Genomic DNA, 26478 nt, shown 5'->3' on the forward strand with positions numbered 1-26478 from the left:
TTATACAAACTAATATATGACTGAAACTTATGAAGACGTAGTTCATATAGCTATGTCCATACAGATGGTCCCAGACTTACAATGGTTCACTTATGATTTTTTTGACTTTATGATGGTGCAAAGCGATATGCATTCAGTAGAAACCAACTTCGAATTTTGAATTTCGACATTTTCCTGGACTGGCGATATATGGTAAGATACTCTCATGATGTTGGCAGCAGCAGTGAGCAGCAGCTGTGGTGAGCCATGTGATCTCAAGGATAAACAACCAATGCACTCACACTGTTTTTACTGCTACAGCCATTCTGTTTTTTACTTTCAGTACAGTATTCATTCATTACATGAGATCTTAAGTACTTTATTATGAAGAAGACTTTGTGCTTGATGACTTTACCCAACTGCGGGTAAATGTTCTGAGCATATTTTAGGTAGACTTAGCTAAACTATGCTATTTGGTAGGTTAGGTGTATTAAATGTGTTTTCTTAAGATATTTTTAACTTAAAATGGGTTTATCTGCAGTAACTCCATCATAAGTCGAGGAAGGTTTGTAATAGAGTGATTGAGTCAGGAAGTTCAGGAAGGTCTACCTTGAGGAAATAACACTTGGCTTGAGATGTGAAGGATGAAAAGGACTTAACAGAAAAGTTACAGGGAAGAAAGAACAGCTTGAGCAGAAAAGCCTTGAGTCAGGAGTGGAAATAACAGATTGCCAAAGGAGCAATTTATTTCCAGTGTGTAGTTGATTGCATTAATATCAGGGGAAAAAGTGAGATGGAGAAACTGAACAAACTTTCTAGGTCTTTCTGAATAACATCTTCTTAATGTATATTCCATTTCATTTTAAGTAAATTGCCAGAATGTTAGATTTGCCTACATTTGAATGTAAATTCAAAATCCATTCCAAAGCCAAAAGATTTTGGCATCACCTGTGTTAACCATCTTCTATATTTTAAAGTTAGTAAAGATTGCCATCTCATCAATATGTATAACAAGTCAAAACATAAATTAATTTTTATAAGAAGTTGAGAAATTCTGTACTATCAAGATAAACGTTTTTAAATCTCTTAGAGTATAATTCCTGTCACTGCAGGCCAGTTTAAAGTTTCCATTGGGTTGACAGTATTTATCATTGTTAGTTTGCCTAAGTTGTAGGTTAGATATAGTTACATACACAGACTAAAAAGTATCCTATTGGCAGAGCACACTGTTTCTTTTTTTTAAAGGTTTTTCTTTTCGAGGCCCCTGGTTGGCTCTGTCGGTTAAACCTCTGACTATTTAGGCTCATGTCATGATCTCGGGGTCATGAGATCAAGCCCTGCATTGGGTTCCATGCTCAGCTTGGAGTCTGCTTGAGATTCTCTCTCCCTCTTTCTCTGCCCCTACTGCTTGTGCTCTCTCTCTCACTCCCTGCCTCCCTCTCAAATAAATCTTAAAAAAAAAAAAAAAAAAAAGATTTTCTTTTTTATGTTAATTTCCACACCCAATGTGGGACTTGAACTCAACCACAGAGTTGCATACTCTACCAACTGACCCAGCTAGGCGCCCTGAGGACAGTATTTTTGACTGTGGTAGCCAAAGGATTCTCTGAGTTAATTAGCATAGAGCTGAAGTAAAGTTTGAGTTAAGCACTGTACTTTTTTTTAAAATATTTATTTATTAATGAGAGACATACTGAAAGAGAGAGGCAGAGACACAGGCAGAGGGAGAAGCAGGCTCCATGCAGGGAGCCCAACCTGGGACTCGATCCCGGGTCTCCAGGATCAGGCCCTGGGCTGAAGGCAGCGCTAAACCGCTGAGCCACCTGGGCCGCCCTTAAGCACTGTTCTTTATCAAGTTTTTTTCTTTTTTCTCTTTTTAAGATTTTATTTATTCAAGAGAGAGAGCACACACCTAGTGGGGTAGAGGGGCAGAGAGAAAGAAGCAGACTCCATTGAGCAGGGAGCCCAATGTGGTGTTCCATTCCAGGTCCCTGGGATCATGACCTGAACCAAAGACACATTTAGAACTGAGTTAGCCAGGCACCCCTTTATTAAGTTTTTCTTATTAACAAAAGAGGACCAGAACAACAGAAATTAATGTTTACATACATAATGAAACGGGATAGGTGAGCAAACTGCTTCATAGAAGCAGTGTATCAGGTATATTTTATTTTATTTTTATTTAAAAGTGCAAGATTGATTTCTGGAGTAGAATTCAGTAATTCGTCACTTAAATACAACACTCAGTGCTCATTTTAATATTTAGATAAATGTAATAAGAGTTCATGGTTTTCCAAACAGTACTATTTACCATATTAGCAAGCTCCTTTTAGGGGCATTTGATATTAGGATGGTTGCAAGCTGTTTTATCATTCATTCCTCTTCCTGGCAAACTTCCTAGAAGGAATAACTGTCTTTCTGCTATTATAAAACTGCTTTTGCCTTTCACTATTCATATATTTAATTTCTAGTCTAAAAATATGTCTGCTTCATTGGTAATCTTTTTTCTTTTCTCTTTACTCTTGAAATACCATTGTGTTTTTAGAGACTGGTTTCTAAATAAATAATCTTAAAAAAAAAAAGAGAGAGAGAGAGAGAGAGACTGGTTTCTGTCCTATGATAGAGTTCTTAGTGGTTTCTAATATGACAAGATCAAGATCTTCCTAATCATATGTAAAACTAAGGTTCTTTTTTCACATGTAAATAGTTAGGAAAACATCTTTTTGACCTTAGGATTAGAAAGATGTAGCTATTTCTCTTTGACACTCAAACTAAACATGAGTTATTATCTTTAAATGCTTTTGTTTGGTATGCAAAAGTGAACTTACCTTAAAAAGTTACTACTACTGTGGATGGAAATTAATCCTACATTTTGGAGGAATGGAGATAGTTAGTATAAGTGACTACAGTAAGTATTACATTTTATTTCTCATGTCATTTGTACTGTTTAAAATAGATGGTTAATAAATTGGCACTGATGCATGATTCTTTTGTTTCTTTAATAGGAACATGAATCTGAGGGTGGAAGAACACCTTTGATGAAAGCCGCAAGAGCTGGTCATTTGTGCACCGTGCAGTTTCTTATTAGCAAAGGTAAGGGAAGTACAAGTAATCATTTGTAAGAGGCTATAATTTCTGGAAAAAAAAAATACCCTAAACTGTTACAAGTTATGTTTAAAGCTACTTTTCCTACAGAAAAGTATTATATCCTAGTCTTTTCTTGCTCTGTTTTATTTAGTAAGTGTAGAATTCATGAGGTACTCGATGGAATTTTTTTTTTTTTTTTAAGATTTTATTTATTTATTCATGAGAGACAAACAGAGAGAGAAAGAGAGAGTCAGAGACACAGGCAGAGGGAGAAGCAGGCTCCATGCAGAGAGCCCAACCTGGGACTCGATCCCGGGTCTCCAGGATCAGGCCCTGGGCTGAAGGCAGCGCTAAACCGCTGAGCCACCGGGGCTGCCCCTCAATGGGATTTTTCTATATTAGTTTGGAGTTTGGAGTTTGGCAACCAATCAGCATATTATTGCTGCCCAAAGTTGGAAAAGTCAAATGTAAAACATCCAGCTATATTTAGTGGATAGAGTATTGTTCAGCACTTAATGATAATGCAGTTCTGCTGGAAGGTGGGATGGGGAAGCAGATGGTCTGCCACTATTGTTTATTGTACAGCTGAATTAAAGATATATACAAGGGTGTTATTATTTTTATATTCCTTTAGAGGTTCTATTATTAGAATTTTTTAAGCAAAGAAGTTCGAATGATGGGTAAAGAAGTAGTTCAGGACTGTTCACTATCGAAAAGTGAAATACTGCTAAACCCATGTTAGTTTGAACCATTAAACTGTCATTTTATACATCAAAAATGGCAATATTCATAATTTCATTTGGTTCAGCCTGAGTCTGTTTATAGTGTTAGAGGTATTCTAGTATCTGATGAAAGATTCTGGGGTAGGATGGTAAAATGCAGGGAGAGTCCACTCAGGTGATACCATGTTGTTAAAATAAGAATTTTAAAATACATTTAAAAAAATATGTTATTTACTTATTTGTTAGAGAAAGACTGAGATAGTGACAGAGATAGTGAGAGAGAGCTCGAGTGTGGGGGAGAGGAAGAAGCAGACTCCTTGCTGAACAGGGTTCCTGACCTGGGGGTGCGATCCCAGGACCCAGGGATCATGACCTGAGCTGAAAGCACTTAACTGACTGAGCCACGCAGGTGCCCCTAAAATAAGAATTTTATTAAAAAAATAAAAATAAAAAATTTATATCTACATTCCAACAGAACTCAGGTATTTTGTGCCACTATAAAAATGTTATAAAAATGTTATCATTTTATTTTATCGTTTTTAAGATTTTTATTTATTTATTCATGAGAAATACAGAGAGAGAGAGGCAGGGACACAGGCAGAGGAAGAAACAGGCTCCACGCAGGGAGCCGGATGTGGGACTTAATCCCGCGTCTCCAGGATCACACCCTGGGCTGAAGGCAGCGCTAAACCACTGAGCCACCAGGGCTGCCCAAATGTTATCATTTTAAATATACTTACTTCTTTTTGTCATTAATTGGATACAGCTAGGTTTATTTTCTTAATAGCACATTTTTGCTACCAAATAAGGCATATCTTTACATAACATTATAACATATTCTGTAAAAGCTATTCACTTCAGACATACTGAAGTAATAATAAACAGATGGGTAACCTTGGGAATTCTCTCATGTTCCTTTACTAAGGAGGTTATCTAATCTCACCCAACACCAACCCTGCTAATCATGTAATCAGACTTAACACATTGATTATAACCTTTCTAGGCTATAGTAACTGCTCAACAGTCCTACCATCTAAATTTATTATTAACAACTTTTAAAATAATCACTTGCTAATGTAAGAATATTGGTGTGTCTTGCCTTTCCCAAAAGGTACTTTTATGTGAGTTAGGATTAGGTTCAGCTAGATATTTCTGAAAATTAAATAAATTCATTATATTGTTTTTGCCCATGGGTTTATTTTTCTCTTCATAAACTAAGTCTAGAATTAAGGAAGGAATATTGCTATAGTCTTTTTTTTTTAAGTTTTTATTTATTCATAAGACACACACACACACACACACACACAGACATAGACAGATGGAGAAGCAGGCTCCCTGCGGAAAACCCGATGTGAGATTCGATTCCAGGACCCCGGGATCGTGCCCTGAGCTGAAGGCGCACATTCAACTGCTGGGCCACTCAGGCGTCCCCAATATTGCTATAGTCTTAACTATCTGATTGAGACTTTGGGGCATTGAGAAAACAATTAATGTAATTTATCAAAAAAGAGGCCAAGAAAAGGTTTTACGTTTAGACTTTCTTCAGATCATGTTGAACAAAGCTATTTACAGCTAGCTAAATAGCATTTCAGATAACATTTTTGGATATTCTTGTCTTCTCTCCATATCCAAGTCCCTCTGACTCTAAAATACACTGTAGGAAGAATTATAGATCTCTTAGATATTGTTTAAAAGACCTGTTTTCTCTACTTTGAGACCTGGCTATATTGCCACATTCTAGAAGTAGATAAAAAAAGTCTTTACAACATTTTGAGTTACATACAATGATATTATTTGATGCTTACATTAACCTATATATAATTATTAACTTTAGTCTTCTAGATTTTCCATTTTAAAAGTGATATTGAATGAACGAACTACAGCTATGTGCAACATTGTGGATAAATCTCACAAATATTATATTGAGTGAAAGAAGCCAGACACAAAAGATATACACTGTATGATTTCATTCATATAAAGTTCAAAAACTAAAACCAGTTTGGAAGTCAGAAGAGTAGTATCATTGGAAGGGTGGGTAGTGAGTGAAAGAGGGCACAAGGTGTGGGATTTCTGGCATGTGGATAATGTTCTGTTTCTTGATCTGGGTGCTGGTTACACAGGTATGTTCACTTTGTGAAAATTTTTCAACCATACACTTAGGATTTGTGCACTTTTTTTTATATCTATGTCATACTTCAAAAAAAACCTCTAAATTGATATTATTTGTGACCTTGATTGATTCCAACTTTTTCTAAGATTGCTGTTTATGTTTCTTTGAAGGTGCCAATGTGAACAGGGCTACAGCCAATAACGATCATACGGTAGTATCTCTGGCATGTGCAGGAGGTCACCTGGCAGTTGTTGAGTTACTTTTGGCTCATGGAGCTGACCCTACTCATCGACTCAAGGTATTCTACCTAAAAATAAGTAAATAAATAATATATACATTATTATTAAAAGATATTGAAGATGTGTTTGCCTGATCTCAGTGCTTAATATTCATTACTCTTTAAAAATGAATTTTGATTCTAGACAGGCTGCTAAAAAACTAAATGTCTATAGCAATCATAAGAAATTTACAAATAATTGATTAATGGTTTTGTCAATTTTTCTCAGGATGGTTCGACAATGCTCATTGAAGCTGCAAAAGGTGGCCATACTAATGTTGTTTCTTATCTATTGGATTATCCAAACAATGTTCTGTCAGTTCCTACTACAGATGTGTCTCAGCTCACCTCATCTTCTCAAGATCAATCTCAGGTAAAGTAAAACAGCTGATTTATAAATATAAAGCCTCCAAATTGATTGGGAGTTTTTGTTTAAAATTAGCTTTATTTTTTTTTTAATTTTTTTAAATTTTTTTTTTTAAATTAGCTTTAATGAAAATGGATTTGTTTCTCTTTTCTGTTACATATTGAAATAAACATGATTCTAAATTCTTTAAGATTTATTTCCTTCAAAAGCACATGAAAATTGCTTCTTGTCTTATTTACTGAAAAAATGTTCTTTTTTAAAAACACTTAATACCAAATATAAATAAATATTTTCCAAGTTTTCATCTTACTATAGTCTTTAGGGTTTTTTTTTTTTTTTAAGATTTTTTATTTATTCATGAGAGACACAGAGAGAGAGAGAGAGGCAGAGACACAGGCAGTGAGAGGAGCAGGCTCTATGCGGGGAGCCCGATGCGGGACTTGATCCCAGGTCTCCAGGATCACACCCTGGGCCGAAGGCAGGCGCTAAACCGCTGAGCCATCCAGGGATCCCCAGGGTTTTTTGTTTTGTTTTGTTTTGTTTTTAATATTTTATTTATTTATTCATGAGAAACACAGACAGAGAGGCTGAGACACAGGCAGAGGGAGAAGCAGGCTCCATTCAGGGAGCCCGACGTGGGACTCGATCCTGGGTCTCCAGGATCAGGCCCTGGGCCAAAGGCAGCGCTAAACCACTGAGCCACCGGGCTGCCCTGGGTTCTTTGTTTTTAATGAATACATTAAGCATAACCTTAAACTAAGAGATAACTTCTTCCTTAGTACCTCTCAAGACAGTATTAATTATTCTAGAGATAGCTACTTTTATCTACCAGGAAAGTATAGTTAACCAGGATATATGCACCAAGAAGTCATTAAAGTAATTTTTAAATCTACCTAAAAAATATGGAGAGAATATACTAAGTATACAAAGTTCAGTGAAATCTTAAGTTTTTTGTTTTTTTTTTTTAAGATTTTATTTATTCGAGAGAGAGAGAACACAACCAGGGGGAGTGGCAGAGAGAGAGGGAGAAGCAGGCTTCTCACTAAGTAGGGAGTCCAATGTGGGGCTTGGTCCCTAGACTCAGAGATCATAACCTGAGCCAAAGCAGATGCTTAACCAACTGAGCCACTCAGGTGCCCCTTGAGTTCTTTTCTACAACGTTATCCTGAGAACTGCTAAAATACCCCCCCCCTTTTTTTTTTAAAGATTTTATTTATGTATTCAAGAGAGACACAGAGAGAGAGAGGCAGAGACACAGGCAAAGGGAGAAGCAGACCCCATGCAGGGAGCCTGATGTGGAACTCCATCCCAGGACCTGGGGATCACACCCTGGGCTGAAGGCAGGCGCTAAACCGCTGAGCCACCCAAGGACCCCCTAAAATACCCCAATTTAGTGACTTTGTTGGATTTTCTTTTTTTTACTTATACAGAGTTTGAACATGGGTAAATTGGCCAATTAATAACATGACTTGTACTCGTAGCTATAATCAGAACCAACAAGGTCCAACAAGGCTTTCTCTCTAATAAGAGAGTAATACTAATCCTGTTTAGCTTAAGTCATTCACTGTGTATAGATTGGTTAAGTTTGTCTGATTCAGTGTTTTCAGAAATGATTCCTTGCTGAAAGCTTGGGTTTTTGTTTTTGTTTTTTTTAAGAAACAAAAAATTTGGTACTATATGAAGAAAATCTAAATTTCCATTTCATTTATGGGCCCTTGTTTTATTCTTCAGTCTGAGATGATATTTTTTCTGAGTTAACTTTTTAGGTTCCTCGTGTACCAATGCACACACTTGCCATGGTTGTACCTCCCCAGGAACCTGACAGAACATCACAGGAGAGCTCTCCTGCCCTTTTAGGGGTACAAAAAGGTTAGTTATTGAATTATTTTCTTTAAAATGGGTATTCTATATAATTAATGAATTCATAAAAGTACTTAATGGTATACAGTTATTGTGTATCTAGGATTAATTGAGGTAGGTATTTCTGACAAATGCTAATAGTCTTACAGACTATTTATAAAAGAAAGGAGATAAATACCAGGAAAAATTACTTGACTTTTAATTTTCTTGTTAACATACTCCTAGGTGTAGTTTTCATCTGGCACAGATAAAAATACTTAAAAAGCATATTAAGTGTGGATTATATTATAGCAGCAAAAAATTATCAGATACTCATTTTCCACTTGACAGTTCTCTCATTAAACAGTAGTACAATATGAGGAATGAAAATGTATACTGTCTAGTTAAATCTCAGTAGCATTGATGCAACTCATGGCGTTAGAAATTTAAGAATTATATTTAGTTTCTTTCATATAATGCTGAATATGATGGCCTAACATCTGTCATTATGTGAACCTGGACAAATAACTGTCAAAAAGTATATAAATAATACCCAAGTGAATATTAAGAAGAAGCTTGAAACTTAAACCTCAAGTTTATAAGCTTCAATATTTTCCTACTTCTTCACTTGTAAATATAAAGTACCTTCATTTGATAATCATGTATAGTTGTCCTGTCTGAGTTCTGGGATATAAAATAGGTAATATGTATGGTATCAAAAACCAAATAAAAACAAATTTATGAGCATATTTCATTCAGTATATTAAAAACCAAGCTCTAGATGTTTGAAATCACAATGAGGTATGTATGTATACTAATAGTATCTCTAATATTTTGATTTAAGAAAAGTTGATTATTCTTGACTATTATAACAGCAAGCAGAAGTTTCTTTTTAATTATGTTAATTTGAGTAATTTAGAGTATTGAGGGGCTTGACTAAGGGCTACTTCATTTCTAAGCTATTAATTTCACCGATAAAATATATATAATCTCTCTGACATAAGCTAATGATTGAGTTTTCCATTGGACACCTAGCTATTCAAATTCTTCAGAAAATAAAGACTGCTGTTTTGAATTTTAACAAGTCAAAAGCAAATTAACCATGTACTTGTTAAGGAATCTAACCATCCTAACTGTCTTTACTATTTGTAAAATATTTAAACCTAATGTCTCTGGTTTTGTTGGTTTTTTGTTTGGCTATACGTTATAGAGAGCTGTAGTAACTTTGGCTAGGGAAATTCAGTACTAAATAAGACAAATATATTAATAACAGAGCCACAAAATAATCAAGAAATAAGCGAGGAAGGACATGGAGTGTGTGCAGAGAAGAAGTAAAATGTTTTGAATTTAGGTTTAATAGACCTAAGTTTATTAAATCTAACAAATGTTTAGGTAGGGTTTCTTTAAGTTGATGCTTAAGTGAATAATCATATTTTTTTCTGAAATACCTTCTTATGCTGGATATCTACTTGTTTTCTTCACTTTGATGTTTTATTACTTACCAAATAGCATAAAAATGAACTAATCTTTTAAGGAATCTTTCATTTTACTAATTATAAGAGAAGGAAAAAATGAACACTTGTATTTCACTCTTGGATACTTGCTATTGCCAGATGCCACATGATATTGCCAACCTAATATTTCTTAATGTAGGATCAAAGTGTGGTGATGCACTGTATTAAAATGTAATTTAAAAAAATAAAAATAAAAAATGTTATTTTAGTATAAATCATGTGCATCATAGAATATTATATCATTATGAATTAGGAAAAATTAGCTGATGATATATGTACACCCTGAATTACCCAAGTAGATAGGAAAATGTATCTTAAATTATAAAAGCTATAATATTTCTTTTTCCTCCTTAAACTAGATTTTTCTCCTTAAAACTTCTTATTTTTGTCTCTAAAAAAGTTTCTTTGTATGATGAAATCTCTGTTTACCCTGTTGTTTTTGTTTCTTCTAAATCTGTAGATTATATCTGTGTTGCAGATGCGATTAGGGATGGAGTTCTTATTCTCTAGGACTCTTCCTTTCTTAGCAATCATCTTTTAAGTTAGAATATTTTACTTCTGCTTGACATCTTTTTATTATTTGTATCTGTATCCTTTTAAAATATATTCATGCCCATAAAACTTACCTAGGTATTCGGGTGCATGGGTGGCTCAGTGGTTGAGCGTCTGACTGTGGCTTGGGTAATGGTCCTGGGGTCCTGGGTTTGAGTCCCGCATCAGGTTCCCCAGAGGGAACCTACTTCTCCCTCTGCCTATGTCTCTGCCTCTCTCTGTGTGTCACTCATGAATAAATAAATAAAACCTAAAAAAAAAAAAAAAAAACTTACCTAGGTATTTTATATATATACTACCCTGATATTCTTTCCTTTCATCATCTATGTGCACCATTTGTTCCATCCATTTTGATCCATGTTCTCCTGATATAGGCCGCTAATCTCACTTGTCCTCTGTTGGTTTTCAAAGGATTCGACATTCTAGGTGATATCTGTCAGAGGCCACAGGATCACCTCTATAGACAAAAGGTGAAACCAGGTGATAGTGATATGCTCAGTTTTCTAGCATTGTTTAGCTTTAACTATAGTTTGAACGTTTATTGGGAAAGGATAAGTAATATCAACTTTAATGCCTTTCCAAATCAATTTTGTAAATTTGTCCATTAAAGCCACTGTTATATCTAATTTGTTGTAACTGGTTCTACAGAGATTATAAAAGTTAGGACTCATGATTATCCTCTCCAGGTTGTGCAACTTAGAATTAATCCACTGGAAAACATTAAAATGATGTCAGGATAAACACAACACATCTTGTGTGTGTACCTCAAGGGCTCTTGAGGAGTAATTTCTTTTCTCTGGAATACTACAGCTCTTTATTGGATCTTCCTTCTGACTCTGGTCAAGCCTGCCCCTTCCCTTCCCTTTGGACTTCAAGTGTAGAAAGTTGAATTAATCTTACTTCCCCTAGAGACAATCATTCTATTGTGTTTGATGTGAATTCTTTTGTTCTTATAAGTTCTTATAAAATGTTTACTGCTTTGTGTGTATTTTTAATTTACATGAATGGTATTGTGCTATAGATCATGTTTTGTTTTTTTACTTTTTTCACTCAACACTGTTTTACAGATCTATCCATGTGTCTACCTCTAGATTGTTTCTGCTGGTAGCATAGTGCTTCATCCTGTATATCTTCCATTTTTTACTTGTTTTTTTCCAATGATGGTTATCCAAATTGTTTCTCATTTCCTACCACCACAGACAATGCTGTGATGAAAATCCTGGTACAGTCCTCTTAAGGATCTGTGTGAGAATCTCTTTGATCTAAAATCAGGTTCAGAATTACTTGTCCTACAGGGTGCCTAGGTGACTCAGTCAGTTAAGCATCCAACTCTTTGATTCCAGCTCAGGTCATGATCTCAGCGTTGTGAGATTGCGCCTCATGGCCAGGGTCTCTGTGCTCAGTGGGGAGTCTGCTTGAGAGGTTTCCCTCTACTTCTCCCTTTGTCGTCCACCCTCCCCCTGGCATATGCGCTCTCTAAAATAAAAAATAAATAAATCTTTAAAAAGAAGAAGATTTACCTGTCATAGGAATGCATAATATTTATCTGACAAAGTGTCACAAATTGCTTACTAGGATGGCTATAGCAGTTTATATTCCCACTGCAATGCATTAGAGTTCCCATGTTATCCATATTATACACCCTCTGTTCCATTTCCAAGCCTGCCAACACTTGGCTTTATCCTTGTATTGGGTTTTGTACATCTCCCCTTTTAGACTGTAAGCTCCTCAAGGGCAGGGTTTATATCGCTTGTCTTTGTATGGTCCACTATGCCTTGTTTGTACTAGTTGTTCAAATATTTGTCAAATAAATTAATGAGTGCCAGGCTAAGAATTCAAATTATTCTGAAGACAAAGAAAATTATTAAGAATTTTTTTAAGAAGAGAGACATTGCAATTAAAGAGGATGTTTAAAAAATTAATGAAGAAGTAGTATCCTAGAATGGTTGGGAAAAGATTGAAAACAAATTTGAATATAAACCAAGAATCAAATTAATATGCTACTTTCTATCCCAGAATTGTTTATTGGTGTAGGCAACATGAAAAGTTCTCATTTTTCTATCAAATCAGTAAAATTATATAGGGATTGTGTACAGTGAATGAAATTGAGAGTTCCTCTGAAAATTTTACTGCTAATATTCTCTAGTTTAGCAGATTTCTATTATGTAATCATTTTTCTGTGAATTTACATATGTCCAAATGTAATGTCTTTTAACCTAGAAGATTTACAGTAAAAGGCAGAAGGTTCAGTTAATCCTTTGGCGTGTTAACACAAATGCTCTGTCTTTGAATGCTCTTGGTTATCCTTCCTGTGTTAAAGATGTATAGCATGCCTGTACTTTGGGAAATTTTAAGACAGAAATTTAGGCATAAAGGAAAAATGAGTCATTTCTAGGCCAGTGGTTTTCATTTTTGATTGTGACCATAGTAAGAAATATTTTATATTGAAACTCAGAACACAGTAGACATCTATTTATCCAAATACAAATTCCATTAGATAATATATATGCTACTACACTTGTCCTGTGTTATTTTCAACTGTACTTCATCAACCTTTTTTTTCCACTTAAGACCCAGTTCAGAGTGTTGTTTAAAAATCATTCTAGTAAGATGCTGTTTGGTGATGTAAGAAAGCAAGGAGATTGTGGAACAATTTTTAAATTTCCTTAGACAAAAATAAGTGAGGAAATGTGAAACCAAATCTATATCTATCCATATGTTGTATATTTTTCCCTTTGGCCATTATTTTTTTTATTGCACAGTATACTAATTAGACATAAAAATGTCTAATGATGGAATTAAACTGGTTTTAATAGTAAATTCAATTTTTGACAAGTATATGTCCACCTCATTCCCTCACTGTGCATAAAATAAAGGCTATATTCTAAGCTGTCTCTACGTCATGGTTTCCTATGACAGACTTTTTAATTTTATTTAATGGAGGAAAAGGGAAAGCTGAGGAAGTAGAATAAACACTAGACCAAAGAGTAAGGCCTTACCTATATTCATAAATAGTACTTTAAAATGTCTCTCCATGCTACTAGTATAGATTTATTTGTATCTAACAATGGGAGATGTTTAAAAAAGCTGGAACTCTTATATTCTGGCATCTTATACTACTGCCTTCCCTTCTAAACACTGAAGGTGTTGCTTTAGCTTCTAGGAATAATTAGGTGACAAAAATTATTTCTTTTTACCAAATTGTTTTTTTTTCTTGATTTATAGCTTATATTAGTGCTTTAATGTGTAGCTGTACAATCCCACTAACTCCATGATTATAGATACTCACCCATTGGCTCTTTTGGGAAGAACCTCTTTTTGTCCATTATTTTCACCATCCTGTTCTTCCTGCTACACATGTCCTGGCCTTAAAGTCTTTATATTAAGTGGAATAAGTTCCTTTAGTAATCTTGTGCTCTAAGCATAGTGTATTTTATTTGTTAACAAGATAGGGCTTATTCCTATCAGTTACTGTCCTCAAAATTCCAATCTTATTTTGGGTCATACTATTCATAAGATTTTAGATCTGATAAGTCCAGGGTGGTCATATAATTATCAGTCAGATTGGTATTGACCTCTTACCTAGTTTTCCTTAATCTCAAATACAAATTAAATAGTAAGTATACTAGCATGTATTAAAATCAATGAACATTTAAAGGAACATTCAGTCTTTGTAGAGGCTGAATTGTCATTGAATTTATTGATTGAAAATTTCTTTGTTGGACTAGCAAAAGAATCTACATTAATCTGCTATTTGTGGCAGCAGATCTCCCTTTTTTTACCTGTTGATTGTTATTAGGTACTTGGAACAAATAAATCATGGATTCCTGGATTCCTGTAAGATCTTCTAGAAGTAGTTATTAAATTATCCCACAGGGGTGCCTGGGTGGCTCAGTTGGTTGAGCGTCTGCCTTCAGCTCAGGTTATGATCCTGGAGTCCTAGAATGGAGGCTGCACTGAGCTCCCTGCTCATTGGGAAGTCTGCTCCTCTCCCTCCCTCTACCCTCCCCCATTAGTGTTCTCTCTCCCTCAAATACAAAAATAAAACCTTTTAAAAAATTATCTCACAAATACAACAGCTTCTGTTCTGAAAGAATAATCCGTCCCTTTGCTCAGATATAAATATGAAACTAAATGTGGGCAATACATTTTGCTTTTGAAGAATAATTAAGTCTCTTAAAGTGATTGCAATAGTTTTGGAACTGTGGCATCCTAACCCTTTTAAAGTCAATATCTAGGAGGAAAACTGTTGGACTTTTTCATTAATATATTGCAGATACCTGAGGTACCTGCAGTTTTGACACCTCCTATTCTAGCAAAAACCAAAAACAAAGAACCCATTGAATCTCTGTTTTTCTCTAGTGTTTCATTACCCTTTTGTAATTTAGAGTATTTTAACATCAAATGGAGGATGACATTTTTCCTTTGGACTTTAGAATCATGTTGAATGCATTGGATGATCCTATTTTTTAAAATCTTATGTTACCTATGTTATTCATATATGTTGACTACAATTCAGAAAACAACTTTTTTACTCAGATCTTTTTTAAAAGTAGCTTTACTGTTGTTTAATTTACATACCATACTGTTCCTGCATTTTAAGTGTACAATGCAGTGAGTTTTAGTAAATTTACAGCATTATGTAGCCGTCACTACCATCTAGTTTTAAACAGTTCTATCACTCTGAAAAGATCTCTCATGCTGGTTTGTAATCAGTCTTCATTCTCAATACCATAACCCTTGGCAACTACTACTTTCCTCTCTCTATATATAGATTTTATATAAATGTTGTTACACAATATGTGATCATTTGTGTCTGGCTTCTTTGACTAGCGTAATGTTTTCAAGGTTCATCCAACCTGTAGAACCTATCAGTTGTTTTCATTGTTGAATAACCCCAGTTCTTCCTGAACAGGAAGAGTAAGCCTTGTATATTTCCTCCATTTTATGTCCAGATGTTAGGATTGTTAATATTGATAATCATTTTGTCATGAGGGGAGTAACTTAAGTGCGATCCAGAATCTTAAAATAACATACATTTACTTCATTTTTAACATACACTGGCAATATGAGAAATTCTGTATGAGAAGTGATTTTCTCCTCAGTAACACTCATTGTTTTTCTACGTGAAGACTTTATTTAAACTCAGAATAATTGTCCTTTGTGATTTAAGTTTAATGTAGTTTTCAGGTAAAGAAATGTTAAAGACTTATTTAATGGAAAATTTTAGAGGAAATAAACAATTTTACATTGTATTTTAATACAATAAGACAAAGGTTTGGCCGCTTGAAAAATACTTTTCGCTATGTTGATTTATAAGTTAGAGTTTCCTGTAGTAACCTTTATTTGCACAGTTAATATTGTAAGGAAAAAATTGGAATATCTCTAATGACATCCTCAACACATTTTAATTCTGTTTTAGATTTGATATTCTTTAAAAGTCCAATCTAATAAGCAGAATTTTGAGATTCTTTTTCCTCTCTGATTTCCTTTCTCCCTGCCCCACCTTAGTTTCCAAAATCCTCCTATCCTAAAAATTCAATTTTTAATTGAAAAATTCACATTTTTTTAATCAGCAACATCCCAGTGTGTGCTGTGTTGAAATAGATGAGTACAGTCTTTAATCTGACTCCCATTGGTATGAATCTCTGAACATTCATTTTATAGCATTAGTTATAAGGGTCTGGGGAGGGAGGTCCGTGTGTGTGGGAGGGGGAGCTGATTTTTTTTTTTTTTTTTTAGCATGGCACTTTTTCAAACATTTTTCATGTGCTTAGGTACATCCAAGCAGAAGTCCAGTTCCCTGCAGGTAGCAGATCAGGACGTACTGCCACCTTTTCACCCATACCAGCCTTTGGAGTGCATAGTAGAGGAGACTGAAGGCAAGCTGAATGAACTGGGACAAAGAATTAGTGCTATTGAAAAAGCACAGCTTAAGTCACTGGAGTTAATTCAAGGTGAACCTCTGAACAAAGATAAGATAGAAGAACTTAAAAAGAACAGAGAAGAACAAGTTCAGAAGAAGAAGAAAATACTGAAAGAACTACAGAAAGTGGAAAGGCAGTTGCAGATGAAAACACAGCAGCAATTTACCAAAGAATACTTGGAAACCAAAGGTCAGAAAGACACAGTATCTCTACACCAGCAGTGCTCTCATAGAGGAGTCTTCCCAGAAGGGGAAGGAGATGGTAGTCTCCCAGAGGATCATTTATCAGAGTTACCTCAGGTTGACACAATCTTATTTAAAGATAATGATGTTGATGATGAGCAGCAGTCTCCACCATCGGCAGAACAAATTGATTTTGTCCCAGTCCAGCCTTTATCATCTCCACAGTGTAACTTTTCCAGTGACTTAGGTTCTAATGGGACAAATTCTCTTGAACTTCAGAAAGTATCAGGTAATCATCAGATTATAGGACAGCCTCAGATTGCTATTACTGGACATGATCAGGGGCTGTTAGTTCAAGAACCAGACGGACTTATGGTTGCAACTCCAGCCCAGACGCTTACCGACACTCTTGATGACCTGATAGCAGGTGGGTTAAGAAATATATCTGTAATAATTTCTCTTTAATCTGTGTGCTCAACTTCTTTACACGGCCCTCCAAAAACACCAGCGTGGTACTTTTCCATTTAAGAACATCTTTGTGAAATTACCTATTCCTTGAGATATTTTGGAAGTGAATTTAACTAAGCTAGACAGCACTAACACACAAAATCTTGTTTTCCTCTCTTCTTTTTTGTGATTTGCAAAGGTAAAAAATAAAGTGGCCGTGATCTTTTATTTTAGAACTTTGGTATCAAAACCACCCTGTGCAGTACCTGGGTTGCTCAGTTGGTAGAGCATACAGTTGTTGCTCTCCAGGTCATGAGTTTGAACCCCACATTGGGTGTGGAGATTATTTTAAAAACCTAATTGAAAAAAACAAAACATCACCCTGTGTTCTATTTCGGGTAGGAGATCTCAAAGTAGACTTTCTTTTTAGGCTTTAGAGATACTCGTATAAGATTATACATTAAATTTTCCTGCTAGTGATTTTCATGTCTAGAAATCATAATTCTAAATTACGTTCTCTTTATTTCTGATTTTATTAGATCAATTCAAATATCTCTAATTAAGAGGGATGTTCAGGGAAAACTATAAGCATTCCATGTTCTTGTATGTGTGGTTAGAAGATTCAAATTAAATTGAAGTTATCATCAACTGGATGATGATTTAGAGATTGGGATTTTTATATTAATTATCTTGGTGAAAGCACCAGACAGACACAACAGACATACACACAAGAAAAGAACAAAAGAAAGGCCTGATAACCTTGAAGTATATGTTTCTGTTTTATTGTTGTGTGGAAAATTACAACTAGATATGAAATGAGGTGCACAAGTTTACTTTCCCTTTCATTGTCCTTGCAGCAGTGGGAAAACAGTGCAATTAATCATTTACCTTCCTAAAGATGGCTGGTGAATGTATCACCTCCATGAGAGCCCAGTTCAGAAATGCAGCCAGAATGGCTGTTGACAGTGGATGAAGACCAAGAACTAAGATGTAGCTGGAGTGATATTCAAAGGCAGGCCAGTCCTCTGTCTCTTGATTGCAACATTTTTTTCCTTACTGTTGTCTGTTTCCTCTTGTCATATTCTCTTCCCCTCTTCCCATCCCAATTATGCTATCCCAGTTTCCTTCTTTTGTGAGCTTTTAGCCTTCCTAATCTTTACTGAATCTTTAAAAATGTGGAATAAGCTTACTTAAACCAGGAATTTTATTGGGCATTTGTATGACTTGCAATGTTTCTAGAATTGTGATACTGCCTATGAGCCTCCTTTAATGTATCACTGTATGGAGGAGGAATACTTAAGGAATTAGATTCTTTATTCTTTAATTTGGATTTTTATATCTTCAGCCCACAGCCACTTAACTCAAATTAACTTTGTGTTGTTGGTATTGAGAGTTATTATAAATTATGAATGAACTCTTAGAGCTCATTTATATTTCTAATATCTAATCTGGGTAGAAGTAGATATATGAGCGTCAGTACAATTATGAATAATAATAATGAAACATAATATAGGAATAACATTTTTAAGATTTATGATAACATAAGTAGTTTTTTTTTCATAAGTAGCTTTTTAATGTTCCTAATTGAGTACTCAGTTTGCAGTTATGAAACCCACATTACTTTTCAATCTAGTTTTGTTGTAACTTAGAACTTGTATTTTTTTTCTTTTTTAATGCAGAAATCGCTCTAAAAGGAACTTGTAGATGTTAACTTTATGGTAGTGTTTATGGATGGTTCTTGTAGGGGAGGCAAAATTTATTTCATCGAACTATTTGTTACATTGAGATGGTCTTTTATAAAGTTCAAAAAATTTGTTTAAAAACCTCTTTTAATTATATATAGTGAAACTAAGAAAATGTAATTTCTTTTTTTTTTTAAGATACTTTATTTATTTATTCATGAGAGACACAGAGAGAGAGGCAGAGACATAGGCAGAGGGAGAAGCAGGCTCCTCGCAGGGAGTCCGATGTGGGACTTGATCCTGGGACTCTGGGATCACACCCTGAGCCAAAGGCAGACACTCAACTGCTGAGCCACCCAGGCATCCCTGAAAATGTAATTTCTATTAGAGATTAATGTATAGCGGTAGTTGGCTTATCTTTTTGTACAATATTCCTTTATTAACAAGCTATAATTTATAAATCAGCCAATAACTAAAAAAATTATCTTCATATAAAAAATTTCCATTTTTGTGGTTATCTGTTTTAAAACACATAGCAATAATTAGATTTTCTTTGCTCAAGATGGTTAACTATCTCACTTAAAGTTAAAAAGTTATTTTATTAAGACCAAATTTCTCTTAATTTTCTTTTTCAAAGGTGAAAGAAATTAGACAAGGATGGATTAGGTGAATACCTAATTCTGTAATTTCATGATATATTAATATATCAATATGATTGTAGATTAGACCAAAGATGTATTAATTTTACCCAAATTTAGTTCTCATCCTTCATATTTAATAAAGGAGAGAATACTATACATCTTACACTTTCACTTTAGAGAATATTCATATATAATAGAATAAATTTCACTCTTTAAATATAGGAGTATTTTTTTTTATTGCTTATTTGTTAAAGTCATGACTTGATTAGCTTATGTAGTATTTTAGTATATAGGCTTTGTGTCATACTTGATATAGTCCCAGACAGAATGTATGTAAACTCTTGATTTGGAGCATGGTTCTTCAGTTCCTTTCTGTGAAGTGAAAGTAAGTTTTGGACTTTTAGAAAGTATCATAATAACAAGTGATTCTCAGTTCAAATGTCTAGAACTAAGGTTGGAAATCTAAAAATATACAAAATAGCTCTTACCTTAAGAGCAGTTCCAGAAACCTCTAGTAAAAAAATTTTATTATTAATATAAAAAGATTGATTAAAAATCAACTCAGTATCAATTTATTCACATTTATTGAGTACTTAACATGTACTAAGTTCTGTGCTTAATGCTTTATGAATGTTATCTCATGGGCTATTTATAATAATCTTATAAAATAGGTCCTTTTCCCAGTCTTTTTCTGTTGAAAAACTGAGGCCTATACAAATTGTTGCTAGTAAGTGTCAAGACTCAAACTTGGTTCAGCCATGGGTTGTTTTTTTGTTTGTTTGTTTTGTTTTGTTTTTCAGTTCGGCCATGTTTAAGAACCTAAGGTATAGTGTAATATGTATGCATCTAATTCATGTTTAAGTTCTGAATTTATTTTAAAGATATTTGTTATTACCTTAGACTGCTAAACAATATTAACAATTTCCCTTATTGTTTTTATATTAAGATTTGATATATGTATAAGGTTTAATATAATTTTGTAGCTAGCACATTGTTACTGTTGTTGGCACCTTAATAGGTTCTCTTAAAACAAATTCTAATTCCAAAGTATCTTGCTTTAAGTAATCCTGTAGTAGCTTAGCAATAAAAAGGTAAATAGGAAACCCTCTTATTTTTGAGGGAATTTGCAATAAAATATCTTCAAATAATTTTTTCTAATAAATGTTAATATTTTATTTATTTAATAAAGTTACTATATACAAAACAGATTATGGTGATTTAATTTACTAGAATCTCACAGCATAGTTTATGTACATCTAGTATCTGAGATTTTTATATAAGGTTTATTATTATCTTCTGTATTGCCTACAAAGCCATCTTAAATTTCATAAAGAATTAAGTAGAATATTGCACTTAATTCTTTTATTACCCAATTTTAGGATAGTGCATAAATTTAATTTGAATTACATAGGGCCCTTTGTGGTAGAGATCTGTCATTGTCATTTTCAGAGACATTTCATTCAAAGGTAGAAAACGTTTTAGGACTTTAAAAAAATGTAATAGTGTTGGTACAATTTTATATTAATAAAACCTTTATTCCACATGTATCTTTTAAATCATGCTATTTTCTAGTCTTATCTTTATTTTTGTATGTATTTGATCCTATTAAAGTCACTTTTGTGGAATGCTTCTGATTGTCATTATTGCGAGGAGGAAAAATGTTTCTAGGGTAATGTACGAAAATGTACAATAGTTGATGTAACACCACATTTTTGGTCATAGAGCTGTTAAATGCACAGAAGTATTTTTGAAAAGCCATGTCTGTAAAGAAGTCTTTTATAGTATCACATCTGGCATAGTACTCTAATCAACTATTTAAAATTTTTAAAATATCTGTTTTTCATAACAAAAAGATAACATGGATAAACAACATTAATAATGATAAAAGTAGTTCCTAGTGAGGTATTTGTTAATAATTACTAGACCATTGTTAAAATCTTACTATTCCAGAGGAGCTACATATTGGTCTTTAGCATCTCATTTTCTAGAGCTGTTTTCCAAACATACCAGCTATTTTGAGGAGGTATAACAAAATACTATCTGCTTTTAATTCAGTGAATGACAAAGATTTTTAAAGCTTTTTTTCCATTTTGTGCAGGTTCTTATAGGTGAAACAAATATATAAAATAACAATTCTTATTTGTAACCATGATAGAAGCTACAGAAATTCATATAGACAAAATGATTTTATATATATCAGTGGGGACGAGGATGGTGCAGCTCATATAGAAACATATCTGAACATCTTAAAATTTGTGAGATTATATAAAGAAGTAGTATACTAAACTTAGTCATTTACACTTGTGAACAGTATCCTTGATTGGGTTCCAGTCATATAAAAATTCTAGAGACTAAGCATTCTGTAACACTTGAAATGCTTACATTTTCCTTTGAGACCTATGTGTTTTTTTATTTACTTTTAGTCCAGATGAGAGGTTATTGTCATCACTGAAGCTTTGTCTTTTTTTATATTATTAATGATTATGGATTTTTTCTGAGTTTTTTCTTGAGTGAGTAGTAATGTTTGTATTTTTCAATACAGTGAGCAATAGTACTGAAAATCCTATAAAATATCTGATAATTATGCTTAATGAGCACTTAACATGTTCCAAACACTGTGTTTTAAATGCTTTTTATACCTTACCTAGTAGTCAACTCATAAGATTCCTCTGAGACAGGTCCTGTTTCTCCTTCTGTGGGGCAAACTCTGTCTCTTATGAAACATAAGAAAAACGCAGAGACACAAAGATATAATGTCTTTTAATTCAGTTTTCAGACAGCAGTTTCAAACACCCTAAAGAAAGTTCCAGTGTTCATTTTAAAAATTGATTTATTTTCAGAGATTGACTCATTTTAGCAAATTTTCAAAATAAATATTATTGAATTATAAAAACACTCTTTGCTATTTATATGAGAAATATTTTTTTAACTTATTTTCCACCCCTCCTCTTTTGTGCATTGTCCTCAGGATATTTTTGTCTAATTACTTTTTATAAACTAAGATATAAAATTTACTTCTTTATTGGAAAATATTTTTTCCCTATTGACAACATAAAGGGCTATTATTTGTTGTGTATTAGGCACTATGCTAATAAGTACTTCACCTGCATTATCTTAAATGGTGTTTCCAACAACCTCTCAAGGCAGGTACTATTATTATCATTCCTATTTCACATATGAGGAAAATTGAGGCCCTACAAGGTTAAATTACTTGCCTGAGATCAGAAAGTGGTGGAATTGGGATTCAAACATAGGTCAGATTCCAAAGCTTGTGATTTAAGTACTGTTATATTTTTGCTATAAAATTTTGTTTTCTGTGTTTTTCTATATATAAGTGACTTTACTCTTTTAAGTAGAATTCAGCAATATGAATATTGTTTTTCAGCTGTGAGTAGCAGAGTGCCCACTGGTTCAAACAGTTCCTCTCAGACCACAGAATGTCTTACACCTGAACCCTGTTCTCAGTCTCCAAGCAATGTGGCTTCCCAGTCTATGCCCCCGGTCTATCCTTCAGTTGACATTGATGCACATGTGAGTAAATTGCTTGCTTGCTTTATTTATTTATTTAAAAGATTTTGCTTATTTAATTTAGAAAGAGTGCACAAGTGAGGGGGTGGGGCAGAGAGAGAATCTCAAGCTGACTCCACGCTTAGCATGGAGCCAGACACAGGGCTTAACTTCACAACCCTGAGATCATGACCTAAGCAGAAATCACTAGACACTTAACTGACTCAGCCACCCAGGGGCCCCTAGACTGCTTTATTTTGCATATTCTGATTTTCTTTGTTTGGAAAAGAAAATTATCATTGTATGTTCATTGCAGAAATAATTATTATTTGCTCTTAAATTGATAACCATGTTGTAAACAAAAACTAACTTTTTTTTCATCTCTAGACTGAGAGCAATCACGACACAGCATTAACATTAGCTTGTGCGGGTGGTCATGAAGAACTTGTGTCTGTACTCATTGCACGAGATGCTAAAATTGAGCACAGAGATAAAAAAGGTAAATGTCAGAAGTAAAGCTCGAGAGTTAGTTCCATCAGAAAATAAGTTTTAAAAAATTTTTTTTAGAAAACAATTATATTTTTGATTATCAATAAATAGATGGATAAGCATATTTCAATTAGGAATATCTACTGGAGTACAACAAGTTATGGTTGCTTTTCTCCTTAATCCAAAAGTAGAACACACAGAGGTATAAAGGCTCATTATGAGTATAAACTTTAGTAGTTTTGTTTGACTTAGCATTTCCTTTTTATCGGGGGTTTTGGGGTTTTTGTCACTAACAAATTAGGGACTAGAGCAGTTTTATGTTAAATGGTTTTAAGTATCTGCCCTAAAGATTTCCTATTGAAATAGTAGAGAATTGAAAACAATAGCTCAAAAAATAAAATAAAATAAAATAAAATAAAATAAAATAAAATAAAATAAAATAAAACAATAGCTCAATAATTTAAAAAATTTGAGACTTTTATTTTCTGTTTTAGGTTTCACACCACTGATCCTGGCAGCAACAGCCGGGCATGTTGGAGTTGTTGAAATCCTTTTGGATAAAGGTGGAGATATAGAAGCACAATCTGAACGCACTAAGGATACTCCACTTTCATTAGCATGTTCTGGTGGACGTCAGGAGGTGTGTTAATGTTGATTTTCATTTTGTAAACATTATACCCGTATTTTAAATATGCATATGCTTAATAATTTAGCTACATAAATAAAACTTGCATGTGTTGATATGTTCCATATACTAAATTTAGTGGGAGTAGTGAATCATCTTGCCCTTCAGGCAAAAAATAATAATAATAATTCTGTTTATCCTTACATTTATTGGGGCTGAATGAGCCACAATCCTAACACATATGAACTGCAAATTCATCCACTCAACCATTGATAAGCAGAATGAGTAACATTTTGTTATTTCAATATAATTGGGAAATCAGAGCTCCAAATTCTGTGATATGAAATTGAATACATTTCTCTAGTGCTGATATTTGAATATTTAGGGCATAATTAAAATGTCAGATACTTAGTCAATGAAATTATAGATTCCATTTCTTTGTGCTTCCTTCATTAGAAGTTGAATCCTTCTCTGTTTTTATTTTACTTTGTAGGTAGTAGACTTGCTGCTGGCTCGAGGTGCAAATAAAGAACATAGGAATGTGTCTGATTATACACCACTGAGTCTAGCTGCATCTGGAGGATATGTTAACATCATTAAGATTCTGCTTAATGCTGGTGCAGAGATTAATTCAAGGTATCTATCTTCATTATATTACTCATGATTAGTATAAATTACTACCTTGGGATTAAGTGTCTTCCTCTAAATATTTGTACAGGTACCATTTTTATTTTTATTATTTTTTTTATTATATATTTTTTAATTTTTATTTATTTATGATAGTCACAGAGAGAGAGAGAGAGAGAGGCAGAGACATAGGCAGAGGGAGAAGCAGGCTCCATGCACCGGGAGCCTGACGTGGGATTCGATCCCGGGTCTCCAAGATCGCACCCCAGGCCGAAGGCAGGCGGCAAACCGCTGCGCCACCCAGGGATCCCTATTTTTAATTAAGATAGTACTAAAATCAACTTTACTTTTAACTAAAAATTAAAAAAATTAAAGTTACTGCTAAAGTTACAAGACCACCAATTATTCCTATAATGTACTTAAAAGTAATCACACCTTATTTTAGCTAACATAGCTATTTTTAAAAAGGTCTAATTTCAGAAGGTGCTTCATTATATATAGCTGGAAATTTATAACTTCTAAATTGGGATTATGTTTTAAATTGTGAAATTTTCCCATTCCTAGTTAGTAGTCTACACAAATAAAATACATTCGTTGGTGTTAGAACCCTTTCTTTTTAAACTAAATCATTTTCATCTTTTATATTCTCTTTGCTTTTTAAAAACAGTTAGCAACATATTATCTTAATTTTCTAAGCACATTTCTCCCCTTAGGACTGGGAGTAAACTAGGTATTTCTCCCCTGATGTTGGCTGCCATGAATGGACACGTTCCTGCAGTGAAACTGCTGCTTGATATGGGTTCAGACATTAATGCCCAAATAGAGACCAATCGGAACACAGCTCTCACCTTGGCCTGTTTCCAAGGCCGAGCAGAAGTTGTGAGTTTGCTTCTGGACCGAAAAGCCAATGTTGAACATAGAGCAAAGGTAAGCATTTTGTAACTTTTCAACTTCTTAGACTGTATTTCTATGTATTTCTATGTATGTATTTCTATGTATTTCTATGGTGTTGTGGGATACCTTGCTGGCTCAGTTGGTGAAGCATCCAGCTCTTAATCTTGGGGTCATGAGTTCAAACCCCACATCAGGGGTAGAATTTACTTAAAAATATATATTTATAAAAGGGCACCTGGCTGGCTCAATCAGTAGAGCGTGTGTCTCTTGATATCAGAGCTATGAGTGTGAGCCTCATGTTGGTTGTAGAGATTACTTAAAAATAAAATCTTAAAAAAAAAAAATAGCATGGCATTTCAACTCAAATTGAGTGTGCTATTTTAAATTGTTGTAGGTTAAAACTGACATCCCAAGGCAAGATCAGGAAATTGTGATGTTCAGTGGCCAATGACACACTATCATCATTCATGACTTATTAAGGACAATGAAGAAAGTAGAATCCATAGATTTTCCAGCCTCAGACTTGATTAGCTCTCTGTTAATCCTCCAGTTTGCAATCTTTGAATATATAATAAGATATTTTTATAATAAGATTATTTTGTAGAGTCCTCTTTTTTTTTTTTTTTTTTAAAGTAAGCTCTGTGCCTGACTTGGGACTTGAGCTCACAACTCTGAGATCAAGAGTCACATGTTCTACTGACTAAGCCAGGTGTCCTGTAGAGTCCTTTAATGTAGATTTTTAAAGAACTTTCTCAATGAAGCATGTGGTTAGCATTGATAAAAATCTAATCAGAGGGGCACCTGGGTGGCTCAGTCAGTTAAGGGCCTGCCTTCAGCTCAGGTCATGATCCCAGGATCGTGGGATCGAGCCCCACATTTGGCTCTCTGCTCAGCAGGGAGCCTGCTTCTCCCTCTGCCTCTGCCCCTCTCCCTGCTTGTGCGCTCTTTCTCTCTCTTTCAAATAAATAAAATATTTTTTTAAAACCTGATCAGAAAATTACTGATTAGAT

General features: G+C 34.0%; 1 protein-coding gene across 1 annotated transcript in view; it reads left to right on the forward strand.

The window, feature by feature from the left end:
* ANKHD1 (ankyrin repeat and KH domain containing 1) overlaps nt 1–26478 on the forward strand; it is a 118840-nt gene that overhangs the window by 68938 nt on the left and 23424 nt on the right. Inside the window, exons 11-20 of the mRNA NM_001204095.1 lie at nt 2985–3072; nt 6069–6196; nt 6405–6548; nt 8309–8411; nt 16225–16983; nt 22712–22857; nt 23221–23332; nt 23817–23962; nt 24441–24583; nt 25288–25501. Coding sequence (NP_001191024.1) covers nt 2985–3072; nt 6069–6196; nt 6405–6548; nt 8309–8411; nt 16225–16983; nt 22712–22857; nt 23221–23332; nt 23817–23962; nt 24441–24583; nt 25288–25501 — 1983 coding nt within the window. The remainder of the gene's footprint in view (nt 1–2984; nt 3073–6068; nt 6197–6404; nt 6549–8308; nt 8412–16224; nt 16984–22711; nt 22858–23220; nt 23333–23816; nt 23963–24440; nt 24584–25287; nt 25502–26478) is intronic.

Source organism: Canis lupus, chromosome 2 (genome assembly GCF_011100685.1).
Source record: "Canis lupus familiaris isolate Mischka breed German Shepherd chromosome 2, alternate assembly UU_Cfam_GSD_1.0, whole genome shotgun sequence".
Classification (NCBI taxonomy): domain Eukaryota; kingdom Metazoa; phylum Chordata; class Mammalia; order Carnivora; family Canidae; genus Canis; species Canis lupus.